Genomic DNA, 24916 nt, shown 5'->3' with positions numbered 1-24916 from the left:
TTAACCAGCAGAAATTTTAATCACAACATGAACATATGTCATGACAGAGTGAAACTTGCAGTCCTCTAGGGAAACATGCAGCCTCTGCACACCCAGAAAATGACCCAAGTGAATAGTTCCCCAGATCTTTGGTCAATGGGAGCATTGACCGGGATGTAAAACATAAAATAAAATAAAATTGCACAGCAGCTTATTTTTAAATATTTCCCAAGCTGCCTGAATTATATCCTAATAATTCTTGAAGCTCTGTTGTGTTCTACCTGCCAACAAACCGTTCTGGCTGTCTTAGATGGCTAAAAAAACACAGAGTATCACTGTACGGTCGTACAGTGGTACCTCGGGTTACAGACTCTTCAGGTTACAGACTCCGCTAACTCAGAAATAGTACCTCGAGTTAAGAACTTTGCTTCAGATGAGAACAGAAATCGTGTGGTGGTGGCATGGCGGCAGCAGGAGGCACCATTAGCTAAAGTGGTACCTCACGTTAAGAACAGTTTCAGGTTAATAACGGGCCTCCAGAACGAATTAAGTTCTTAACCCGAGGTACCACTGTACCTTGGTTCTTGAAGAGAATGTGTTCTGAGAGTCCATACGACTCCCGAAACCGTTCAGAAACAAAGGTGTGGCTTCCGATTGGCTACCGGATTGTCCTGCAGCCAAGCGGAAGCCGTGCCAGACGTTTGGCTTCCTAAAGTTGTTCGAAAACCAGAACACCCACTTCCAGGTTTCGATTGTTTGGGGGCCAAGGCGTTCAGGAGCCAAGGTACAACTGTACCTACAACATGGTGCAAAGTGACACCACTTGGAGGTTTATTGCTGTTTCTTTGAAAGCCAACACACCAAATTGCCATTTCACAAACATGGCGCCCATGATCCTAAGTTCCTTCCGCGGGTGAGAAATCTTTCCCCTTGGTGCTGCAACCCACAATGTCCCTTCACTGAGGCAGCCTGCAATTTAGCCTCCCTCAATAAAGTCATGATATCATTGGTTTGAACTTCAGAGAGCAGTAAGTCCCTACCGTAGGGGACATCTGCCTTGGGTCAGAAATGAAAATTAAGCACTCTCTGTTTATAAGGTAGCTTGGGGAAGATTGCCACTCTGGGTTTTGATCTGCAAGGTTTTGAATCTTCCTAGAAATGAAAATGGGGAGATAAAAAATGGGGGCAGGAGGAAATCAGCACGGTACAAAGTCACCCCACTTGGAGGTTTATGGCTCTTTTCTTTGAAAGCCAAAACACCAAATCACTATTTAACAGACATGGAGTTGTAGAGGATACCTTGGAGATGATCCAGGGTGATCTCAAAAATACTTATTCCATCCCAATGGCTCTCATTTCTGAGAACAAAAGCACCATTTCAACACCCTAGGCCCCCACTGCTGCAGGATCAGGAACACAGGAAACTGACTTATATCAGAAGTCAGGCTCTTCAACATCAATTTCGTTGGACCGGTCATGTTGTGCGGATGCCTGATGATCGTCTTCCAAAGCAACTACTCTATTCCAAACTTAAAAATGGAAAGCGTAATGCTGGTGGTCAACAAAAGAGGTTTAAAGACTCCCTCAAGCCAAATCTTTAAAAATGTAGCATAAACACTGACAATTGGGAAACATTGGCCTGCAAGCACTCCATCCAATTGGAGAACAGCCTTTACCAAAGGTCTGTGTTATGGTCTGTGCAGACACTCGAACTCAGGATGAAAGGGAGAAATGTGCTAAGAGGAAGGTACACTTAGCAAATCCACACTGTGATCAACTCCCACCCGGAAACCAATGTCCCCACTGTGGAAGGACATGTGGATCCATAATTGGCCTCCACAGTCACTTATGGACTCATTGTTAAAACCGTGTTTATGGAAGATAATCTTACTTGGTTACGAGGGATCACAGAAGAAGAAAAAGAAGAAGAGGAGTTTGGATTTGATATACCGCTTTATCACTACCCGAAGGAGTCTCAAAGTGGCTAACATTCTCCTTTCCCTTCCTCCCCCACAACAAACACTCTGTGAGGTGAGTGGGGCTGAGAGACTTCGAAGAAGTGTGACTAGCCCAAGGTCACCCAGCAGCTGCATGTGGAGGAGCAGAAACGCGAACTTGGTTCACCAGATTATGAGTCTACCGCTCTTAACCACTACACCACACAGAAAAAGCAGGAGGAGAAGGAGGAGGAGGAGGAGGAGAAGAAGGTCCATCTGACTCAGTATTTTGGATAGCGGCCGGCTCTCCAAGAGTTTAGGAAGGAGCTCTTCCCAGTCCTACCCAGAGATGCCAGAGCTTGAACCCAAGATCTTTTGGGTGCTGCACTACACACCTTCCCTCATCAGGATGGACCAGATTGATGTGGAAATGTGGAGAGATAGAGACTGGAAGTAATGAGAAACTGGGAGAAAGTCCCCAAAAAGGCAGATTCACGGGGGCCTTGCTTGGACGCCTCCCTACTTAGAAAACTTGGATGTCAAAGAGAGATGGAGAAGCCCAGATACAATCCAAGCTGCTTTCAACCTTCCCTCTCCAGCCTCCCCATCCCACCTAATATACACACCTGAGATTTGTCCTCATCACCAGTTTCCATATCAGGATACATTGTCATGACTATTTTGTTTTGCCTTTTATGCGATTTTATATATAAACTGTTGTACGTTGCCTGGATATTGTATCAAGAGCCTGTGGGGTGTGGCAGTTAGAGTACCAGACTAGGACCTGGAAGATCAGGGTTCAAATCTCCACTTGGCCATCATGAAGATCACTGGGGATAACGTTGGGGGCCAGCCTAACGTACCTCACAGGGTGGTTGTGGGGATTAATTGAGGAGGGGGAAAGAAACTCCATGTATGCCACCTTGAGCTCCTTGGAGGAAAAAAGGGGGGATATAGACACAGCAAATAAATAAATGATCAATAATATGATATAGAAGTGGACAGCCTGTATCCCCCAGACAAAAAGAAAGCAGGGAAGAAAGGAATAAAGTTTTGGCAAAGTGACCCTTATTGGGTAGGGGGGACCAACCCCTCTGGGAAAAATAAAATTACCTACACTGTCATGTCCACCTTTCCATCCTCAATTTGTTTAGACAAGCAGGAGCTACAGAGCAACACTGGGATTCACTTTCTGACTTTGAAAAATGTGCCCGTCCTATAATTCGTATTGATTATTCCGCTTGGAAGTTGTGTACTGCAGTATAGTTGTCTGTAATCTAAATGCTCTCTTGGGAAACATTGAAATAAGGGCTTATTTGTTGGCACCAGGGGCTCAGGAGATAATTTGAAATCACAATTGGCTTATATTTCACAGGCACGGGGTTATTAAGCTGACCTTATTTCCACTGATGGGTCTCCGCTATGGAGCTTCAGGGGAGATTGCGCTCCTTGATCATGCCCCCTGGGGGATCTATCCTGATGCCCAGGGCGTCCTAACGCTAAACGCAGGCCTGATCTCAACTCTAAATGTCCCCATCCTCCGCTTTCGGCCATATTGACGGATATCATGTCACCCAGTGCTGTAGATAAATTACCCATTCTTCATGTCTATTGTCACCTTGAAGGTATTTATAGAGAGTGCAATCACTTCCCTGCAAAAACCCTCCTCCCAAGGCTACATAAATTTAGCATCTTCATTCTAGCTTCTTATGTCTCCTAGCCCTGGAATTGGTGTTATTTTCGCTCGCCCACTTTGAGCATTTTATATCTTCCCTGAACTAACAACGTAAGAAGATGCTTCAGGATCGGGCCAATGGTCCATCGAGTCCTGGGTGTCTCCACACCCAATACCTTCAACTTCCAATACAAGGTCCAACTTGTGACATCCCTTTGCCAATTGTAAAATCACAGAACCTCAAAACTTTGATAGATTCCTCCCGTGTCTGTTCATCCTTGGGGTGATGACCCGGACAGCGTAGTGTCTGATACATTCTTCTAATATGTGGTTAAAGGGTAGTAATGTACACGGTGATTGATTATTTGATGGTGTTGCAGGAATTTATGTATAGGTCGGGAGGGGTTGCCCCTCCAGGAGATATCATGCACATGCAGCCCACTACCAAAATCAGCACAATCACTTTTGTGACTTTTGTGACTTGTCCCCACAAAACACTTCATAACAGTTTCTTCCTATCTATTCAAAGGGCCTTTGCTGCACGATACCATATGTAACAATTCACTGATCAGTGTATCTATGTACTGGCTCACTGGGAAAACTTTAGAAATTCATATAGACATATGAGCTCAGCTACTCAGCAGCCCCTCTTCCTGAGTGATAATTCCTGGCATCCTGATACCTGAGTGCCAGACAGGTAGCCATTCCAGAAATAACAAACCCAGATGAAGACAAAAGGGTGCGATTAACTTGGATGGGAAACAGGGAAATGTAAATATCTCTTTTGTTACACTTGATGGGTGTTTGGTGGAGGGCAAGGGGAACCATGGGGCAGGGTCCAGGATGCTCAGATTACTGCCCCCAGACCTCCCCTTTCATGATGTAACCATGATGTATTAGTGATGTAGTTTGGGGGGGGTGTAACAAGGGGATTAGCAGCTAATCAAAGTTTGGGTTCTCTTTTGTTTGGGGCTTCCATCTTGTTTCACCTGGTGGCAGGTGGGAGTCCTGTCGCAACAGTCTTCAATAAAGACCAAGCCTAATGGCTGCTGTTTTGCTCTGGTATTCCTGGCTGGTGTCCTTGTTTTTTGTCCAAGGGAGCCCTCAGATTTTCTCCGTTAACAATGGAGGACTGAGAGCTACATCAGAGACAAGGACTCTTTCATACTCAAGTTAACCAGGGCTGATTGCTTGCATGGGCTTTCTCCATCCCTGGGTGGAGATGTCCTCCTAATAAATATTTTCTTCAAAACAAAATTTGCTGGGTGAGTAAAGAGGAAAGATGCCCTTACTACTGCATCCTTTGAAGAAAGAGAGACACACACATTCTCAACTGGATGGTATCAACAGGGCCAGAAATCAGGACCTTCTTGGAGATCTAGCAATGCAAGGATGGAGAACCTGCAGGCACCTCCAGATGTTGCTAGACTCCAACTCCCATCAGCCCCTGCCAGCATGGCCAATGAGCAGGGATGATGGGAACAGGAGTTCAGCAACACCTGGTGGACCATGGATTCCCCACCCTGTGTTAACACATATATCTGCTTTGCCAAAGACTGGGGTGCATATTTGGGGCACTTAGAAGCAAAAGCGTGGCTGCGATTTTTCTCACAGGTAGGGTTTTCTAAACTGGCATTCATGGTTACAGATGCCATCTAACATAGAATCATAGAGTTGGAATAGACCACAAGGGCCATCGAGTCCAACCCCCTGCCAAGCAGGAAACACCATCAGAGCACTCCTGACATATGGTTGTCAAGCCTCTGCTTAAAGACCTCCAAAGAAGGAGACTCCACCACACTCCTTGGCAGCAAATTCCACTGTCAAACAGCTCTTACTGTCAGGAAGTTCTTCCTAATGTTTAGGTGGAATCTTCTTTCTTGTAGTTTGGATCCATTGCTCCGTGTCCGCTTCTCTGGAGCAGCAGAAAACAACCTTTCTCCCTCCTCTATGTGACATCCTTTTATATATTTGAACATGGCTATCATATCACCCCTTAACCTCCTCTTCTCCAGGCTAAACATGCCCAGCTCCCTTAGCCGTTCCTCATAAGGCATCATTTCCAGGCCTTTGACCATTTTGGTTGCCCTCCTCTGGACACGTTCCAGTTTGTCAGTGTCCTTCTTGAACTGGGGTGCCCAGAACTGGACACAGTACTCCAGGTGAGGTCTGACCAGAGCAGAATACAGTGCCACTATTACTTCCCTTGATCTAGATGCTATACTCCTATTGATGAGGCCCAGAATTGCATTGGCTTTTTTAGCTGCCGCGTCACACTGTTGGCTCATGTCAAGTTTGTGGTCAACCAAGACTCCTAGATCCTTTTCACATGTACTGCTCTCAAGCCAGGTGTCACCCATCTTGTATTTGTGCCTCTCATTTTTTTTTGCCCAAGTGCAATACTTTACATTTCTCCCTGTTAAAATTCATCTTGTTTGTTTTTGCCCAGTTCTCTAATCTGTCAAGGTCGTTTTGAAGTGTGATCCTGTCCTCTGGGGTGTTAGCCACCCCTCCCAGTTTGGTGTCATCTGCAAATTTGATCAGGATGCCCTTGAGTCCATCATCCAAGTCGTTGATAAAGATGTTGAATAAGACTGGGCCCAAGACAGAACCCTGTGGCACCCCACTAGTCACTCTTCTCCAGGAGGAAGAGGAACAACTAGGCAATGTTAGACAATGGAAAAAGCAAATGCATACAAGACATGTTTACTCAGAAGTAAGTTCCACCAAGTTAAACAAACCTTACTCTCAAGTAAGTGTGCATAGGGCTGTGGTCATGACTGTGAATCATTTCGCATTTGAAAGCCAGAAGGGAAGCGGGGGTTACAAAAGGAAAATAAATAGAGGTACATCTTTACCTTGTTACAAAAGAAGAGGAGGAGGAGGAAGAAATAATCATAATAATATTGCAATCGCAGAGGGTGAACGTCTGTTAAATTATTATCTGCTGATTCTAGTGTGTAATGTTGTATTGTAAATAGATTCTTTGACATTATTTCATTTGGCATAAGTTGTTCACTTTAAAGTCATTAAAAAAAAATGCATTGGATTGGACTGTTGATCACCTGGCGATTGCTTCCGCTTGGCACCTTGGCTGCTAGGCTTGTCTCAATTCATGCAATCTGTTCCAGCTGTTCCTGAAGATGCAATTTAGCATTTTGCTGGCGTTTCCCTCCCTGCTGTTTCATGCTTTTATGATGATTGTTTGACTCGTGTTTGACTTGCGTTTAGTGGCCTTGAATGCCATCTACGACAAAACAGTGGCATACAAACACGCTAATGAGTGTATATTAAAAAAAAATAGACAGAACTAATTTGCAATCCTATGCAGAAGGCAGAACTCTTATCACCTTTACAACTGCAGAAACCTTACAAAGAAATATAGGCTGGCGTCCCTTCTTAACTCAAGCCCAGGCATATAGAAAGCAGCCTTATACCAAGTCAAACCACTGGTTCATCTAGTTCAGGCATGGGCAAACTCGGTGGCCCTCCAGATGTTTTGGGACTACAACTCCCATGATCCCTAGCTAAGAGTACCAGTGGTCAGGGATGATGGGAATTGTAGTCCCAAAACATCTAGAGGTCTGAGTTTGCCCATGCCTGACCTAGTTCAGCATTGTCTACACTGACTAGCTGCAGCTCTCCTACCCAGAGATGCTCAGGATTTGACCTGGAACCTTCTGCCTGCCAAGCATAGACCCTAACACTAGCTACAAGCCTTCTCCCTCCTACAATAGTTTGCTCCTGAATCTTTCTCAGGTAAAAAATACCAACAACTTATTTTAAGGCATCCTCACTTCCCCCCATTTCCCTCCCCTCTAATCAAACCAAGTTTCATATAGTTGATTGCTACAGAAAACATCCCTAATAAGAACCCACCAAGGGTAGCCTGCCTGCTATTTCCAATTTGCTTCCCAGCTCCAGGTTTAATATGCTGAAAGACGCTTCAATTTTGAAATCGTCTTTTATTGAAAAACTGTTGATGAGCAAAATGCATAATGCTCTCCTATTACTCCCCATCTCGTGCGCATCCCCTGGGTGCCAGAATCGTCTTATCTCCGCTCCCTGGCTGTTCCTCCAGCATATTTACATTGTTAGCCTCGCCAAAAAAGAAAAAGAAAAAAGGTATCATTATGTCAATAAGAGCAATTGAAGCATTAATAGGATGGTTACAGGCAGAAATGCAAGAGATTACTTTGTGCGCTGTATATATATATATATATATATATATATATATATATATAGCGAGGGGAAAACATATGTCACAAGAGTCTTCTTAATTGTTCTGTGCTCCTGAATCTTATCTTTGGAAGAGCCCCAACACAAGAGGAGGAGGAGAAAGAGAGAGTTTGGGGAAAAGCAGAATGAGAAGGAAGAAAGAAGTAGGAGTAGAGATCGTCGTGAACAGGTCCGGATTTAGGTTTGACAAGGCCCTAAGCTACTGAAGGTAATGGGGCCCTCTATATGTCCAGCTGTCACCTTGCCAACAAAGGTCCACATAGTTAAAGCTATGGTTTTCCCAGTAGTGATGTATGGAAGTGAGAGCTGGACCATAAAGAAGGCTGATCGCCAAAGAATTGATGCTTTTGAATTCTGGTGCTGGAGGAGACTCTTGAGAGTCCCATGGACTGCAAGAAGATCAAACCTCTCCATTCTGAAGGAAATCAGCCCTGAGTGCTCACTGGAAGGACAGATCCTGAAGCTGAGGCTCCAAGACTTTCGCCACCTCATGAGAAGAGAAGACTCCCTGGAAAAGACCCTGACGTTGGGAAAGATGGAGGGCACAAGGAGGAGGGGACGACAGAGAACGAGATGGTTGGACAGTGTTCTTGAAGCTACCAGCATGAGTTTGACCAAACTGCGGGAGGCAGTGGAAGACAGGAGTGCCTGGCGTGCTCTGGTCCATGGGGTCACGAAGAGTCAGACACAACTAAACGACTAAACAACAAGAACATATGTGCAGCTGTCCTTTGTCAACAACAAATTGCCGTTGTTCTTTGTTGTTGAATATATGCTATATGGTAATTTACGGACCTAATAGGTATCTAAAGCCATAATGGGATCAAAATAAATAAATTATGTATTACATGAAATCAATCAGTAGGCATAAGACTCATACCCTTAGAAAAGATCTATGCTGCCTGATCATCAGTCTACAAGCACTCTTTAATATTAGATAACAGGTACAACAGTTTGATCTACATTCAACTGGGCTGCACTGCAGTCTGCAGCTGCATGCTACCTGTTGCCATGCAACCAGTCCATGCAGAATATAGGCACCCTATACATAGAAAGGAGAAAACCAGTGATATTTTAGGGAGCAGGCTAGCAGGTGGGGCCCATGACTTACATCAGAGGAGCCTACACAACACAAAACACCATTGCTGTATGTAGGTTTTATTTTATTTGTTTTTTATCTTATATTTTGGAAATGTACATCCAGGTGTTGTTGTTTTTCCTTTACATTTTTGGGGGGGCCCCCAAGAGAGTGGGGCCCTAAGCTATAGCTTGTTTAGCTTATACCTAAATCCGGCACTGGTCGTGAACAAAGCAGGAGTGGGGAGATGGAGTCAACATTGCAAGGGGCAGTGAATTGTTAACAGGCCTGCAGTTGGTGATAGACAAATGTACCCATTTTTAGTTTCTATCAGTTTCCAATTTTTTTCCAGTTTAAGTTGAGTTTACTCCACCAAATTTCCACATCAGTTGGTGTGGGTTTTTTTTTTAAAAAAGTTTGTGCAAAAGTTTGGCACACCTCTCCAGACCAACTCTGTACAGTGGTACCTCGGGTTACAGACGCTTCAGGTTACAGACGCTTCAGGTTACAGACTCCGCTAACCCAGAAATAGTACCTCGGGTTAAGAACTTTGCGTCAGGATGAGAGCAGAGATTGCGTGGCGGCAGCGAGAGGCCCCATTAGCTAAAGTGGTGCTTCAGGTTAAGAACAGCTTCAGGTTAAGAACGGACCTCTGGAACGAATTAAGTACTTAACCCGAGGTACCACTGTATTACAAAGATGTCTGCAAACATGTGACCTGAAGGCTGGCAGTATCAACCTTCCTGTGTGGGAATCCCTTGCAGATGACCACAGTGTCTGGAGACAGTCAGTTGGTGCATCCATAGCAGCGACCAGTGGAGGAATGACCACTGGGAGGAGCGCAGAGAGAAGAAATGTCATCTGCAGCAGCAAAACTGGATCCCTTCATCTGACTCAGCTGCAACAAAAGATGTCTCTCCCATGTCTCTCTCTGCAGCCACAGCAGGCACTGCAACCTTCCAACAGCTTGACCTCTCACTCCTCCATTGTCTTCCGAGACAGACAGAGGCCAACCAACAAATTATTGCAGTTATGTATTTATTTACCCCGTCAGCAGCAACCTGATCGCAGGCGTTACGATCTGAACCCAGGATCTTCCGTGTTTTCAAAACAGATCATCTTCTGTTTTAGAGTTCTCCAACCCCAAAATGAAATATGAGCTGCGTCATCCCCTCCATCTAAATAAGGAATCAGCCTGTTTTCTGTTCCTGTTAATGCACACTTACATAACAGGGGATTCCCTCCAAACCACTAAGCTCTGATACTTGGGGAGGGGAGAGAGAGAGAGAGGGAGGGAGGAGAGACCTTTAAAGAGGAGAGGGGGAAATCAGGCGGGGGCAACCAGGAGAGAATGTGATTTCCTGCTTGTAGTGGATATTTTTCCCTTCTGCAGATTTCTCTTGGCTACAGTTAATTGGAATTCAAATGATGTCCAGGGAGCTCTCAAGAGGTTGGGGAACTTTACCTCTGGCGAGATTCCGTTTTAACAAGTTAAACGGTGATTAAAGGGGAATCTGTGCAAACTTAGATCTTTCTCCGGTGGGTTTATGCCAGGGGCGGGGTGCTCTGGGAGTTGGAGAGCTAGAAATGAAGGCAAGGGAAATGAGCAGCAGGAGGAAATGGTAATGAAGCATTAAAATGAACAAGGCAGGAGAAGGCAGTGGCGGGGGGGATTCTAGGCACCCAAATATGCGGGGCGACTTACAGTTCTCGAGTCGTGAATGTGGGAGGTCGGTGTCTACAAAGGTGGGATGATGATGATGATGATGATGATGATAATAATAGTAGTAGTAGTAGTAGTAGTATTTATACCTCACTCAGGGCGGCTTCCAACAGAACATTAAAAACAGAATAAAACTTCAAACTTCCCTAAACAGGGCTGCCTTCAGAGGTCTTCTGAAAGTCGGACAGTTGTTTATTTCCTTGACATCTGATGGGATGGACTCGGCTCTGCATGGCCACAGGCCTGACCATCTCTTTTCAGACCATGAATATATGGTTCGGAAATGCACAGGGAGCCAACAGACTTTCTAATGTTGCTGAACTGCAGCTCCTTCCCATCACTCTCCAACCAGCATGGCCAAAGACCAGGGATAATGGGAACTGTAGTCCAAACACACACACATATCCCAAGAGCTGTGGCTGCCCCCACTCTCCTTCCTCATAGGTTTCGAAGAAGAGGTTGGGTGACCATCTGCCGGGATCCTTAGCTGTGATCTTTGCATTTCTGGGGGTTGCACTAGATAACCCTTCCATCTCTGTGATTGCATCTGGCGGCGTCCATGCCCTTTCTCTGAGGCTGCTATGTTACCTTCTGTGGCCTAAGGGCTCACCTTACCTGCGAGAAGCCAAGTTACAGGGAACCAGGCAGAGGGCCTTCTCGGTAGTGGCACCCTCCCTGTGGAACGCCCTCCCATCAGATGTCAAAGAGAGAAACAACTACCAGACTTTTAGAAGACATCTGAAGGCAGCCCTGTTTAGGGAAGCTTTTAATGTTTAACAGACCATTGTATTTTAATATTTTGTTGGAAGCCGCCCAGAGTGGCTGGGAAAACTCAGCCAGATGGGCGGGGTATAAATAATAAATAAATTATTATTATTATTATTATTTATTACCTTCTTTCAGATTTTTTTTTTCTGGGGTGGAAGAAGTAAGAGGAAGAGACAGGAGTGGAAGCAGGCCTGGCAGCGCTCACCTTTAATCATGTTACAAATGCCATCGCCAAAGAAGGTTTAGGAGAATGCAATTTCCCTCCCCTTCCATAATCCATCTCTGTGGGTATTAAAATAATGCTGCATTTCACATCGAAATGAGATGACAGGCCGGATGAGGCTTCCCATTTATTTCTCCAGTAACCGTGTGACCTCTTTTGGCAGGGGGAAAGCCTTGATTTAAAGCCGTCGCAGAGGCAGCTTTGGTTGAGAGACGGGGAAGAGGAGAGTTCACGTGGACTGCGGAGAGAATCGCAGTCACTCAGTCACCACCTCTCCCTTCGCCACCCCTCCAGCAAATCCACAATTGCTCTGTGTGAAGACAGCACACACACATTGCGATCATCGTTTGCGAGACAAACACAGCAGTGTCAGCCCAGTCCTAACCGATGGCACCCGATTCCTCCCAGGTGTGGAGCCCAATCCCTAAAATACTCTGCCCTTGGCATTTTCTGCACTATGGAACACTCTTAAGAAGGTAAGATGAACCTACTGGATCAGGCCACTGGCCCATCGAGTCCAGCATCCTGTTCTCATGCCGACTGACCAGATATCTGCCTGTGGGGAACCCATAGACAGGATTCGAGCACAAGAGCACTCACCCCTCTTGCCGCTTCCAGCAACTGCTATTCAGAAGCATCGCTGCCTCCAATTGTGGAGGCCGAATAGCCATTGATAGCCGTCTCCTCCACGAATCTGTCTCGTCCTCTTTGAAAACCATCTACGTTGGTGACCATCACTGCCTCCTGTGGGAGGGAGTGTTACGATATTCCGTTCCACCTTAACAGATGTGTGGAATTGTTGTGTGTCACATGTCTGTTTACATTCCAGCACAGCTTGCTGGGAACTTCTATTGTGTGTATAGCTTTTGCTTATGCTGCTTGCTTGGACACGAAGGGGAGAAGACATGTTTTCCCCTTTGTCCTGATGCTGAATAAAATGCCTGTAAATATGCTTTATACAACCTCTATCTGCCCTTCCGTTGCAAAGAGTTTACCGTATGTTTTGCTCTATAGGACGCACCGGACCACAAGACGCACCTAGTTTTTAGAGAGGGAAATCAAGAAAAAAAAATAGCCTGTCCGCTTCTCCCAGAGCTTCCCAGGGCTGCAGGGGAAGCCCGGGTCCCCCCTCCCCAGCCCCAAAGAGCAAAGCAGCCAAGACAGCCAACGGGATCCATCCCGCTGGCTGTCTTGGCTTCTGCCATAGCCGCGCAACCTCTCTAGCCGGGAGCTAAACCTCTCCAGCGTGGTTAAAGAAGCGTGGCTAAAAAAGCCAAGGCAGCGAGCGCGATCCATCCCGCTCGCTGCCTTGGCTTCCTCTTTAGCCTTGCACAGCCTCTCCTGGCTGGAGAGGCTGAGTGTAGCTATGGCAATTCCCCCACCTCCCACAAAAGCCCATAGGAGCCGCGCACCCTTTAAGGAGTGTGCAGCTCTTGTGGGCTTTTCTATGAGGAGGGAGACGGGACTGACTGGTCGTGTCAGTCCCTTCTCCCTCCTGGGGAAAAGCCCGCAAGAGCCGCACGAAGCTTGTGTGCGGCTCTTGGGGGCTTTTCCTGCCTGCCTCCCCCCTGCATTCGCTCCATAGGACGCACAGACTTTTCCCCTTAGTTTTTAAGAGGGAAAAAGTGTGTCCTATGGAGTGAAAAATACGGTACTCTGCTGGTTTGCGTGCTCAGCTTCTGAAGCTCGAGTCACAGTTACATGCTGATCCAAGGACTAGAGATCGCCCGGCAACCAGCAGGTGGGCTGGAGCCAGCTGGGGGCCTGCCAATTGCCCCTGTTTCCTTGGACACATCCCAACAGGGAGTTCCACAGTTTAAACAATGCACTGCGTGAAGAAGGACTTTATTTCCCCTGTCCGGAATCATCCAACATTTAGCTTTACTGGATGTCAACAAGATATGCTGCTAGGATTGTGGAGTTGGTGGGTACCCCAAGATTCATCTAGTCCAGGCACATCCAACTCCCAAGGGACTGCGATCTACTCCCAGTATTAAAAATAAAATAAAAAATACTGGCAGCAATCTACCCATTGTCATTACCAAGAGTTGTTGAGCTTTTTTTGGGGGGGAGGGTTGCCAAGAGTTGTTGAATTTCCCCCTCCATATTTATTTCATCCAGCAATTGACCTGGAACACACCGGCAATCGACCTGTTGATCACAATCGACCAGTTGGACATGCCTGATCTAGTCTACTCCATCAGCCATGCAGCAATCACAGCTAAATAATTCCCAACAGACAACCATCCAAACACTACCTTCAGAAAGTTCTTCCTCTTATATAGCCAGAATCTCCTTTCTTATAACTTGAATCCATTAGTTTGCTTCATTTCCCATGTGTCAGCCCTTTAGATATTTGAAGATGGCTATCCTATCTCCTTTCAGTCTCCTCTTCCCATGCTTTGAGCCTCCCAGGAAGATGAAAGACTTGGATTGCAAAGAGTCACACTGTTTGCCACTCTGTCTATTTACACTTCAAGACTTAGGTCAGTTTCACCGCAGACGGCAAACTGTTCAACATATGTCTTCAGTCCATCTCTCGAGCGATATCAATTGGTCCTTTTCAGTCCAGGGACCAGCTGGGACCTATTATGACACAAATGAACCCAACTCCCCCCCCCCCATTGTCTGAAAAAGCAATACATTTCATGAACACCGGCGGAGAGGCATTCAGTCTCACAGTCTCCAAGGAACGGCAATCTGTCTCCCACCTCAGAATAAATGTGGACTCTTGCATTTGTTATACAGGATGTTAACTTTACTGCTTCAATAGATGCACAATGCACCAAAATTACTGGTGCTGTGGGAAGCTGTGTTTTGCAAAGTCCCTGGCTGTTGTACATGAGAGAAAATAAAATCAACAGTAATGGTGCATTAACGGCAGCTTTCAAAGCCTTCAGTTCCCTTGCTTTATTTTGCTTTGCGGAGGAAGGAAGAGGGAAAATATATATAAAAAAGGGAAATCAAGAATGGATAATGGATGCAGATGGACATGCATGGAAAAGCATAAAGGCACAGAGATGGAATCCTTTTTTAAAAGTCTCAACAGAAAAGAACCCACTTGTATTTGTTTTTTTCTTTCAACTGGAACGCCACAAGCAGGATCCAAGCACAAGAGGGCTCTCCCCTTCTGTGATTTCCAGCAACTGGTAGTGAGAAGCACTGCTACCTTTAACAGGGGCAACAGAGGATGTATGGATCTACATTGGCTCCCGGTACGTTTCCAAGCACAATTCAAAGAGTTGGTGCTGACCTTTAAAGCCCTAAACGGCCTCAGTCCTGTATACCTGAAGGAGCGTCTCCACCCCCATCGTTCTGCCCTGAGGTCCAGCGCTGAGGGCCTTCTGGCAGTTCCCTTGCTGCGAGAAGCCAAGTTACAGGGAACCAGGCAGAGGGCCTTCTTGGTAGTGGCACCCGCCCTGTGGAACGCCCTCCCACCAGATGTAAAAGAGAACAACAACTACCAGATTTTTAGAAGACATCTGAAGTAGCCCTCTTTAGGGAGGCTTTTAATGTTTAACAGACTACTGTATTTTAATGCTTTGTTCAAAGTCACCCAGAGTGGCTGGGGAAACCCAGCCAGATGGGCGAGGTATAAATAATAAATTCTATTCTATTCTATTCTATTCTATTCTATGGGTCTGTTTTTGGGCTACAATTCCTATCCTATCCAGAACATGCTGTATCTACTTCATGTTGCAGGAGGTTATGTCATTCAACCGCGCTCTGCCCAAACATTCTCACCCTATATTATGTTAACTATAAGTACTAAATTTATCATCTCCTGCTTAGACTATTGCAACACACTCTATGTGGGGCTATCTTCGAAGGTGACTCAGAAACTACAACTAATACAAAATGTGGCAGTGAGACTGGTGACTGGGAGCGGCCGCCGGGACCACATAACACCGGTTCTGAGAGATCTGCATTGGCTCCCAGTACGTTTCCGAGCACAATTCAAAGTGTTGGTGCTGAACTTTAAAGCCCTAAATGGCCTTGGCCCAGTATACCTGAAGGAGCATCTTCATCTCCATCATTCAACCTGGACACTGAGGTCCAGCGCCGAGGGCCCTCTGGCGGTTCCCTCACTGTGAGAAGCCAAGTTATAGGGAACCAGGCAGAGGGCCTTCTCAGTAGTGGAACCCACCCTTTGGAATGCCCTCCCTTCAGATGTCAAGGAAATAAAGAACTATACAACTTTTAGAAGACATCTGAAGGCAGCCCTGTATAGGGAAGTTTTTAATGTTTGATGCTTTCTTATGCTTTTATATTTGTTGGAAGCTGCCCAAAGTAGTAGTAGTAGTAGTAGTAATAATAATAGCAGCTTTTTGCATCCATGTCTAATATTGTCCCTTTCCAAAATTGATTGCTGTGTGTGTTTTCTTTTTGTAAATCTATCAAAGAATAACATAAAATAAAACTGGTATTTTCTCAGGGTGGTGGAGGGTGTGTTTGCTGTGCCCTATTGGAGCATTGGTGATAGCACTCCCCCTTCTTCTGATAGGAATTCCTTTTATGGGGGACACCAAAAATGGGGGGGGGGTCAAGGAGGATCAGTTGTGGGGTGTGTGAGAGAGAAATGTCCCTATATTCATCTGAGAAATGTTGGTGAGTATGAGCCTTACACTGCCTGAGTTAAAGCCTTACACTGCCTGAGTTAAAGCTGCCTAAAGTGGTATCATTGCCACATCTTATTGAAGTTCGCAGCTATTCTATGTGTTTCAAATTATAAAGACTTCATAGTTATAACTATAGAGACCTCTGGGATCAGCTTCACCCACAGAGCTGACCCAGAATGACTGAAAATGCCACGCAAGAGCCCTAAACCATCTTCTCCAAGCTGGTGGGCTCCTACAATTTGACCTTCACCCCAGTCTCTTCTGGATGAGGACCTAGGTGGACCATCCACCAGGTTCCATGGTTCAAATAATCATGGAGGAACACTTTCATTAGTTTGCAGGTCAAGATGATATAGAGAGGGATAAAAAATTCTGGAAGTCCTTGCAATGCAGGATAAGGGAGGGATTCCAACGAGATGTTTTGCACCTTGCTAAACATTTGGTGCGTGATACCAAGAAGAAAATTAGAGGTTGGCATATCGGCTCAAAATGCATTGAACAAATACTGTGCTTACCTGCTTCCTACTACTCTGTCCCTTGGGAAGCAGGGCTTTTGACTTCTCGGCGATTTTCTGGAAATACAATAACAGAATTAGTGGTCAGAACTGAATTGCATTAGAAACTTGTGTGTGTGTGTACGCCCGCGCGCGCGTGCACACACACACACACACACACACACACGGAGAGAGGAATATTGGGGGATGAGCTAACCCTATAATTTAGGAAAGGGGGGGAGTGCTTTGAAAGGGTAGGCCTTTTGAGAAATCAGAAGTAATTTTAACTTCAAGGGCGACAGGGTTATCAAAAGCAAAGCATGCATTTAAAAAGTGACAGCCCCAAGTGTGGTGAAATAGCAATTTGCCACTCAACAACAGCTCCCTGACACAACCAGGCCACTCAGGGAGGGGGAATATGCAATGGATAATTTTGGCACATTGTAATTTATTAAAAATAAATATATAGGTGGAAAACCGCCTGTGTAGGTTCTGATGGAACATGCATGGCTGAATGAGAGGAACGGGAATTGCAGAATGTATTCAATGACACCAACGACTGGTGTCATTGAATGCATTCTCTCCAGATACGCCAATCCAGATTTATGATCAGGAAGGGAATAAAACAGCTCAAGCCTCAACAGGTGAGAACCACTGACCTTGAGCCAGCCATCATCTCAGCCTAGCCTACCTCACTGAGATGTTGTAATGATAAAAGAGGAAGGGGGGAATCATGTACACCACCTTGAGCTCATTGGAGGAAAAGTGTGATAATTGGGTAAACAATCATGGCTGTGTCCAATGGTGTACACTTAGGGTTCAACTCATGCAATGGGGTGTCCCCTTCTTCTCTCCCTGAACTCCATGAACTGCTCTGGAGTGTTCCTCAACCCTCTGGAGGATATTTTGTGGGGGAAAGGAAGAGGAGAGGAGGGAGAGGATCTCTGCTGACTTCTGTGCAAGCACAATGGCACTCTTGGACCCAACCCTAAACGAATAAGGAGAATTCTGGCAAGAATTGGAATAGGAACTACTGTAATATACAGGTTCGTGCAGAATGGAAAGTGACCAACACTCTGTTGAGGTGGATCCATAGGTAGTTGCCAGAGATGAGTTAGGTGGTGGAAATGAAGAGCTAAGAAAGGGGACCAAAGTTGGGAGATGTACAAAAGATCCTCATTGCCAGAGTGCTCCTCACGATTATGCAGGCTCCAGAAATGGATATTTTACCAGCTTCGCTCCCTCCGTCCATCTTGTTTTGCCACTCTGCTTCATTCAGCTAAACGCCAGCTTGGCTTGGCAATTGACTATGTGCTGAAACCTACCCAGGACCTCCTCTCCAGCAGCCCATGCAATGGCGTGAATCCACGGTTTAGTGTGACATGAAGCAGGCCAGATAATCAGGGCAGCTCTCTACCTGCCTATGCAAAGCCTTAGCCTTGGAGTTCGCCTTTCAGTCTCAGCAACTTGCTTCCAAGTTGGGAGGTTCTTTTAGGCTAAGTTCCTGGCTTAGGAAGATTTGAAATCCCTGGCCATTTCTTTGCACTGCGAATCCCCGTGACGGGGTGAACTCCCATTACTCGGTCCTTGCTACTGCCAACCTAGCAGTTCGAAAGCACGTCAAAGTGCAAGTAGATAAATAGGTACCGCTCTGGCGGGAAGGTAAACGGTGTTTCCATGCGCTGCTCTGATTCGCCAGAAGCAGCTTAGTCAAGCTGGCCACATGACGCAGAAGCTGTACGCCGGCTCCCTCGGCCAATAAAGCGAGATGAGCACCGCAACCCCAGAGTCAGCCACGACTGGACCTAATGGTCAGGGGTCCCTTTACCTTTACCTTTTTACCTCCCTCTGAACTGTCGGCCTCCAATATGCTACCTCGGAAACCTCCTCTTGGCTACTCTTAGACCACTCTGCTTGTTTCTGTCGGAACTCCGCTCGGCCAAGCTGATAGGGCCTCATCTTCCTCCGAGCTGAGCCTCTGAAATTGCCTCCAACGTGTTTAATGACCTGAGCCTTTGATAAGGCCTCAAGCACATTCTATCCAGCAGAGTTCCCAGCGCAGGGAAGAGACAAGAGGTTTGGCTACATTGTAAAGAGTTTTATTTCTAAACTACGCAGAACAGAAAAGACATCCTCTCTCTATGACAGCAGAGAGCCACTGAACAAAGGAACAAAGGAAACAGGAAACCACTAATGTCACATCCTGTCTCCCCTCCCGTGAAACTTCCAAGAATCTGGACTGTCTCTGGAATGCGTGGAGTCCTGTGACTCCACGCAGCTGCACAGTGATAAGAACAGAAACTAACAGTTTCTGGTCCCGACTTTTCTGCACATTTCCTTCTTCTTAACCCTCCAAGTAAAGTTATCATCTTGTGATCACTCAGAAACCTTCTAGAAAGGGACTCCTACCCATTCCAACACAGCTTCCCCCCCCCCCCCCAGATACAGGCTCATAATCACCTTTTGCACCATTCCATATCGCTGAATGGCATCAGAGAGCTGGTTCTTCAGCCGGTCCAACTGAAGTCGTTCTTGCTACACAAGATAAACAAGAAGATCAACAAGCATCATTAGCAGATAACAGGACATTGCTTTTCTGCCACTAATTAACCAGAGATAGTAAATTCTTAAGGCCCCTTGACCTCCAAACTTATTACATAAGCACTGGGTTGATATTAGGCTAAAGCTGCAACATGGCACAGAATTCACCACATCCAATATTTATCTATTATTATTATTATTATTATTACTATTATTATTATTATTATATCCCACCCATCTGGCTGAGTTGCCCCAGCCACTCTGGGCGGCTTCCAACACACACAAAATTAATAATAAAACATCAACGTTAATAGTAATAATCAGATCCTATATAAAAAGTCACAACAACTTTAAAATAAACAACTTATACCAAATAAAGCAATATGCATTAGAATCCAATACTAAACACTAAAATTAAACATCGGCAAGTAATAATTAGACAGTTTACACATATTACAATAAAGAATCACTAATCTATAATCCATAAAAATAGCAGCAAATCACAATACATAAAATAATTCATACAAAACAAGGTAAAAGGATTAATTTAAGAAACAAAGACACACAGCTTATAAAATTATTTAAAGCAAAACAAAAAACTATCCCAGTCTCTCTCTTGCAATGCAGGAATCATTTTGCCCAAACTTGGGGCTCAAAACTATGACCCTCTACAACTAAGCTATCCTTCGCACAAGGAGTGGTATAATAATAATAATAATAATAATAATAATAATAATAATGTGAAATTGCTTTCAGATTCTTCCTGGGAAGTGATTTATAAACAAAACCAATCATATTTTTTTATTATTATTGGCAATTGTATTTTAAACTGACTTTAAATTGAGCCATGATTGAGAGGTATCATATAGGCCTGTCTGGGCCAAGTGTGTGTATGTGTGTGTGAAGAAGTGATGTTATTGTGCAACTGGACCACATTATTTTGTTCCTTTTCCAGCTCCTGAGCGAACGCACACACAAGGGAATTCCCTTCTATGCAGCTTGAAGAAACTCTACCGTGGAGCATCTCGAAAGCACAATTGCCTGAATGGCGCTCGCAGAGAGATTGTGTCAAATCGTTGTCGAAGCTGTTTCTGAATGCATTTAGAGGACGCCGCTCCCGAAGACAGATGGGGAAGAAACACTGATTTCATTTACATTGCACCGGTGCTGAATAGGGCAGGCAAGTAAAGCATGATCACCGTTGAAGAAACGGATCAGACACATATTCTCTGCCATGAGGCATCAGAAGATGAATGCATTTGTGCTACGCAAGGTAAACAAGCCATTTGCAGTATGGCTGTAAGCAAGACAAATAAGAAGTCTTGATTCCAAGGTGGCAGGGAGTGACATGCTTGTCTAGAGAGCCAGTGTGGGATAGTGGTTAGATAGAGTGTCAGATTAGGACCTGGGAGGCCAGGGTTCAAATTCTGACTTGGACATCTTGACCAGTCACTCACTTTCAACCTAACCTACCCCAGAGGGTCTCCTTGAGTTTCCTTGAGTCTCCTTGTGTTTCGTGTTGTTGTTGTTGTTGTTGTTGTTGTTGTTGTTGTTGTTGTTGTTGCCTTTCTTGGCCACATCCAGCTGTTTCTTCTTATGCTCTTGTAACTGCTAGCTCATTTGCCATCTACTATATGGTTTCCTCCCAGCAAAGTGGGAATTAAAACTACAGTGGTACCTCAGGTTACATACGCTTCAGGTTACAGACTCCGCTATCCCAGAAATATTACCTCGGGTTAAGAACTTTGCTTCAAGATTAGAACAGAAATCGTGCTCCGGTGGTGCAGCAGCAGCAGGAGGCCCCATTAGCTAAAGTGGTGCTTCAGGTTAAGAACAGTTTCAGGTTAAGTACGGACCTCTGGAACGGATTAAGTACTTAACCCGAGGTACCACTGTAGATACATATGCAAAATTTGCTGAAAATATACCAATAATTACAATAAAAACAGCTTAAAGAATTGCCATTCAAAGTTTCATATATTTTTTTACTTAGCCAATGTATTATAAAAATGCTTTTGTTTTGTTTTTCGAAAATTGCTATTTATTCGGCTGCTGCGGGGAGATCGATATCTGACAGTGCAAGAAAAGAAACCAAACAAAGCGGAAACAAAATGATCTATTGATTCAGCAGGCTGACAATGCTGATGATGGTTTCTATTATCTGTAATTTAGAGATGCATTTCCTACCATGATTTGTAACTATTATCCAGTCTTGGATAGCAACCCAGGAAATCTCATCACAGGACTTGTCAAACACAAAGAGCCATGTTAGAACTCATCAACCGCAGGGCCAGAGCTAGTTTGCATGCTCTAATTCTCTGGAATTAATCTAATTTGCAAAAACATTTCCCACAACAACACTGTTCTGGTGCACTCATAACATTCTCAGTCTCCAAATTATGGATTATTAACCAGTCTCTGCTTCGACTGTGCTCTCTCTTCCATCAGGTTGCTTGAGACACAATTAAACCACAATTATTCTGATGTATTTATCAACATCTGCACCAGCTATGCTTCAGCCTAACCAGAACCACTTTAAAACTAAGGATGGGCAGGTCTATTTCTGGAGCAATCCTGGCTCACATTTTGTTTTTTTACCCATAGTGACATGCAATTCTGTTTCTGAGTTTCATTTTATTTTTAAGTCTCAAAATATGTTTTTTCACACAAGTGCATATCTTGGGGTTTCAACAACATTAATTCAATCTCCATTTTGGTACATCCAAACTGTGGGAGCTATGTTGCTACATTTGGAGACATGTGAAATCCGATGGAGAGCTTATTCTGATTGCCAAATGTCGCACGGCAGTTCTTTGCGGTTTAAAACTAACTTCCTAGAACAAACACACATCAGAATAGAACTATCTATGGCGGCTTTCCAAGTCCCCGTCTCTCTGCCATCCCAGCAAAACAGGCCACCTATAGAACTACTAATATTGTGTCGTATAGCACAGCATCAAAGTAACACTTCTTATTTGCAGAATGTGGGTAGATATGGGACAGGGATTTTCAGCAAATGTGAAAGATCAAAAAGGAGAAAGGCTTCTTTGCGTTCATGTACCATGGTCATATTATAAAGTAGTTGTGCTCTATGTTATATATCAAGCACTACTAAGAGTTGTTTACTCTCCACCCCACCCCCATGTATTTTTTATCAATTAAAAAAATAGGATGGATGGACTACGCAGAATTGGACAAAATGACAGGAATGATTCGAAACCTGCGGGACCAGCGATTTACAGAAGATTGGAAGAAGTATATGAATTATTTGAAGAGCAACTGTAATCAACAAATTACGCTAGTAGGACTACAAGAAGTTTTGTAAGGAAGAATATATGAAGTATTGCAAAGAAGAGAAAGAAGAGAGATATTAGTTATGATATTTAAATGTAATAGTGAAAGTAAGAAATGTAGACTAAGTGAAAAAGATTGGAAAATTTTCAGATGTGATTGATGGAAGTCAAAAAATTGTATGATATAAAAGTATGTTTAATAATTGTTGAAAATATTATGTTAAAAAACTAATAAAAATATATACAAAATTGGGGTGGAAGGAGCAAATGTTTATCCCCAAAGTGTGGCCCAGGGGGGCGGAGTCTGAGAACCACAGGTTTACAGTCTCTCTCTTAGTTAACTCCTGGTCATCCTGGGGACCTGAAGAAGCCTTTTACCCTCTCTTGAGCCATAAGACTCCAGCACTTTGACCTCCACTTTTCCTCCTGATCCAACCATCCCATCCAACACATCTCTAAAGGGATCATGACAACTGTAAGTAACTTGCTTCTTGGTAGCTCTTGTGTTGTGCAACCTGTTCTATCTGGGTCGTCTTCTTCTTTGGTGATCCCTCATAACCATGTCTTCCATGAACATAGCTTTAACAGTGAGTCTGTAAGTGACTCTGGAGGCCAATTCTGGATCCACACGTCCTTCCACAGTAGGTTTCCAGGTGGGAGTTGATCACGGTGAGGGTTTGCCAAACGTGCCTTCCTCTTAGCACCTCTTCTCCCTTGTGTCCTGAGTTCGAGTGTCTTCAAAGCCCATGACACTCTTGGTAAAGGCTGTTCTCCAATTGGAGCGCTCATAGGCCAGTGTTTCCCAGTTGTCGGTGCTTATACTACATTTTTAAAGATTTGCCTTGAGAGAGTCTTTAAACCTCTCTTGTTGACCACCAGCATTATGCTTTCCATTTTTAAGTTTGGAATAGAGTAGTTGCTTTGGAAGACGATCATCAGGCATCCGCACAACATGACAAGTCCAAAGAAAGTTGATGTAGAAGAATCATTGCTTCGACACGGGTGATCTTTGCTTCTTCCACTGATATTAGTTTGCCTGCCTTCCCAAGTGATGTGTAAAACATTTTCGGAGACACCGTTGATGAAATCTTTCGAGGAGTTGGAGATGGCGTTTATAAGTGGTCCATGTTTCACAAGCATACAGCAAGGTTGGTAGTACAATAGCTTTGTAAACAAGCATTTTGGTTTCCCTGCGAATGTCCCAGTCCTCAACCACTCTGCACTTCATTCAGGAGAAAGCTGCACTTGCAGAGCTCAGGCTGCACTCACAGACCTCTATCTGGGTGCATCCCAGTGGCGTAGCGTGGGGGGTGCCAGGGGGGCCGGCCGCACCGGGCGCAACATCTGGGGGGGCGCGCTCGCTGCCTCCGGAGTCGCCGAAGAGCCTCGGGCGCAGGCTGTAGCAGAGCCCCATGTCTCGTGGAACCGACGAGCTGTGCGCGCGCCCGGGCTGAAGGCGTTCGGCAGGCAGCGGCTCTCAGCCCCGCGTGTCAGGGCCGCGGAGGACGTGCCAGGCAGCCCCTCCTCACAGCCCCGCCTCCGCTGCTGCTGCTGCAGCTGCTGGGCCATGTTGCATTTTCCTCGCCTCTCTGCCCCCCTCCTCCTCCGGGCAAGCGGCGTGGTTTGGGCGGCAGCGCCAGCAGCAACTCGACTCAGATCGGCAGGTTAGGGGTTGGGGGGGGGCGCAAATTACTTGCCTTGCCCCAGGTTAGGGGGCGCAAATTACTTGCCTTGCCCCGGGTGCTGACAACTCACGCTACGCCGCTGGTGCATCCTACACAGCCTGAAGCTCAAGCCCAGGGATGTCGTTGGACTCCAACTCCTATAAGCTCCAGCCAACATGGTTCAAAGACTATCTTCAGAAACACTGCAAAATTAAGGAATGCTAGAGTGATGTTGGACTGAAAACAAGTGGTTTCCAGCTGTACAGGTTAAAGTTAATGATAGACTAAGATTAAAGATTAAGATTAAAGATGTTTAAAGAAATGGAAATTTGATATTAAGAGGGAAAATTTTAACGGTATATGATATTAAGACCAAGGATTAGGTTTAAAGAAGTTGAAGTTATATATTTTAATATTTTATCAAACTAAAGATTGGGATTAAAAAAGTGGAAAAGAAACTGCTGGACAAATAATTTGGATTGGAATACAAAAGAGGGAGGTATGAGGAAGTCCAGAAAATAAGTAATCTAAAAATGGAAATGGAAAAGAGAGTTTGTTTTTAATTGTTATGTTTTTTGTTTTTTATTGTTGAGTTCTGTATTGCTTTTTGTGTGTGTTGTTTCTTTGTTGTTTAAAACTTTAATAAAAATTATTTAAAAAAAAAAAAAAAAACCAACATGGTT

The 24916-nt window shown here is 44.9% G+C and overlaps 1 protein-coding gene and 1 long non-coding RNA gene across 2 annotated transcripts in view; both read right to left on the bottom strand.

Moving 5' to 3' along the window:
- Positions 1–24916, bottom strand: part of TSNARE1 (t-SNARE domain containing 1) — a 399909-nt gene that overhangs the window by 159520 nt on the left and 215473 nt on the right. Inside the window, exons 6-7 of the mRNA XM_081012848.1 lie at positions 19196–19270; positions 16757–16813 (exon numbers count right to left, since the gene is read on the bottom strand). Coding sequence (XP_080868974.1) covers positions 16757–16813; positions 19196–19270 — 132 coding nt within the window. The remainder of the gene's footprint in view (positions 1–16756; positions 16814–19195; positions 19271–24916) is intronic.
- The window catches only part of LOC308480971, a 283474-nt gene that overhangs the window by 182195 nt on the left and 76363 nt on the right, over positions 1–24916 (bottom strand). The window lies entirely within an intron of this gene.

The sequence above is a fragment of the Podarcis pityusensis genome (assembly GCF_964106645.2).
Source record: "Podarcis pityusensis genome assembly, chromosome: 7".
Classification (NCBI taxonomy): domain Eukaryota; kingdom Metazoa; phylum Chordata; class Lepidosauria; order Squamata; family Lacertidae; genus Podarcis; species Podarcis pityusensis.
Note: the sequence above shows the minus strand (reverse complement) of the source record. Positions and strands in the feature narration are given on the sequence as shown.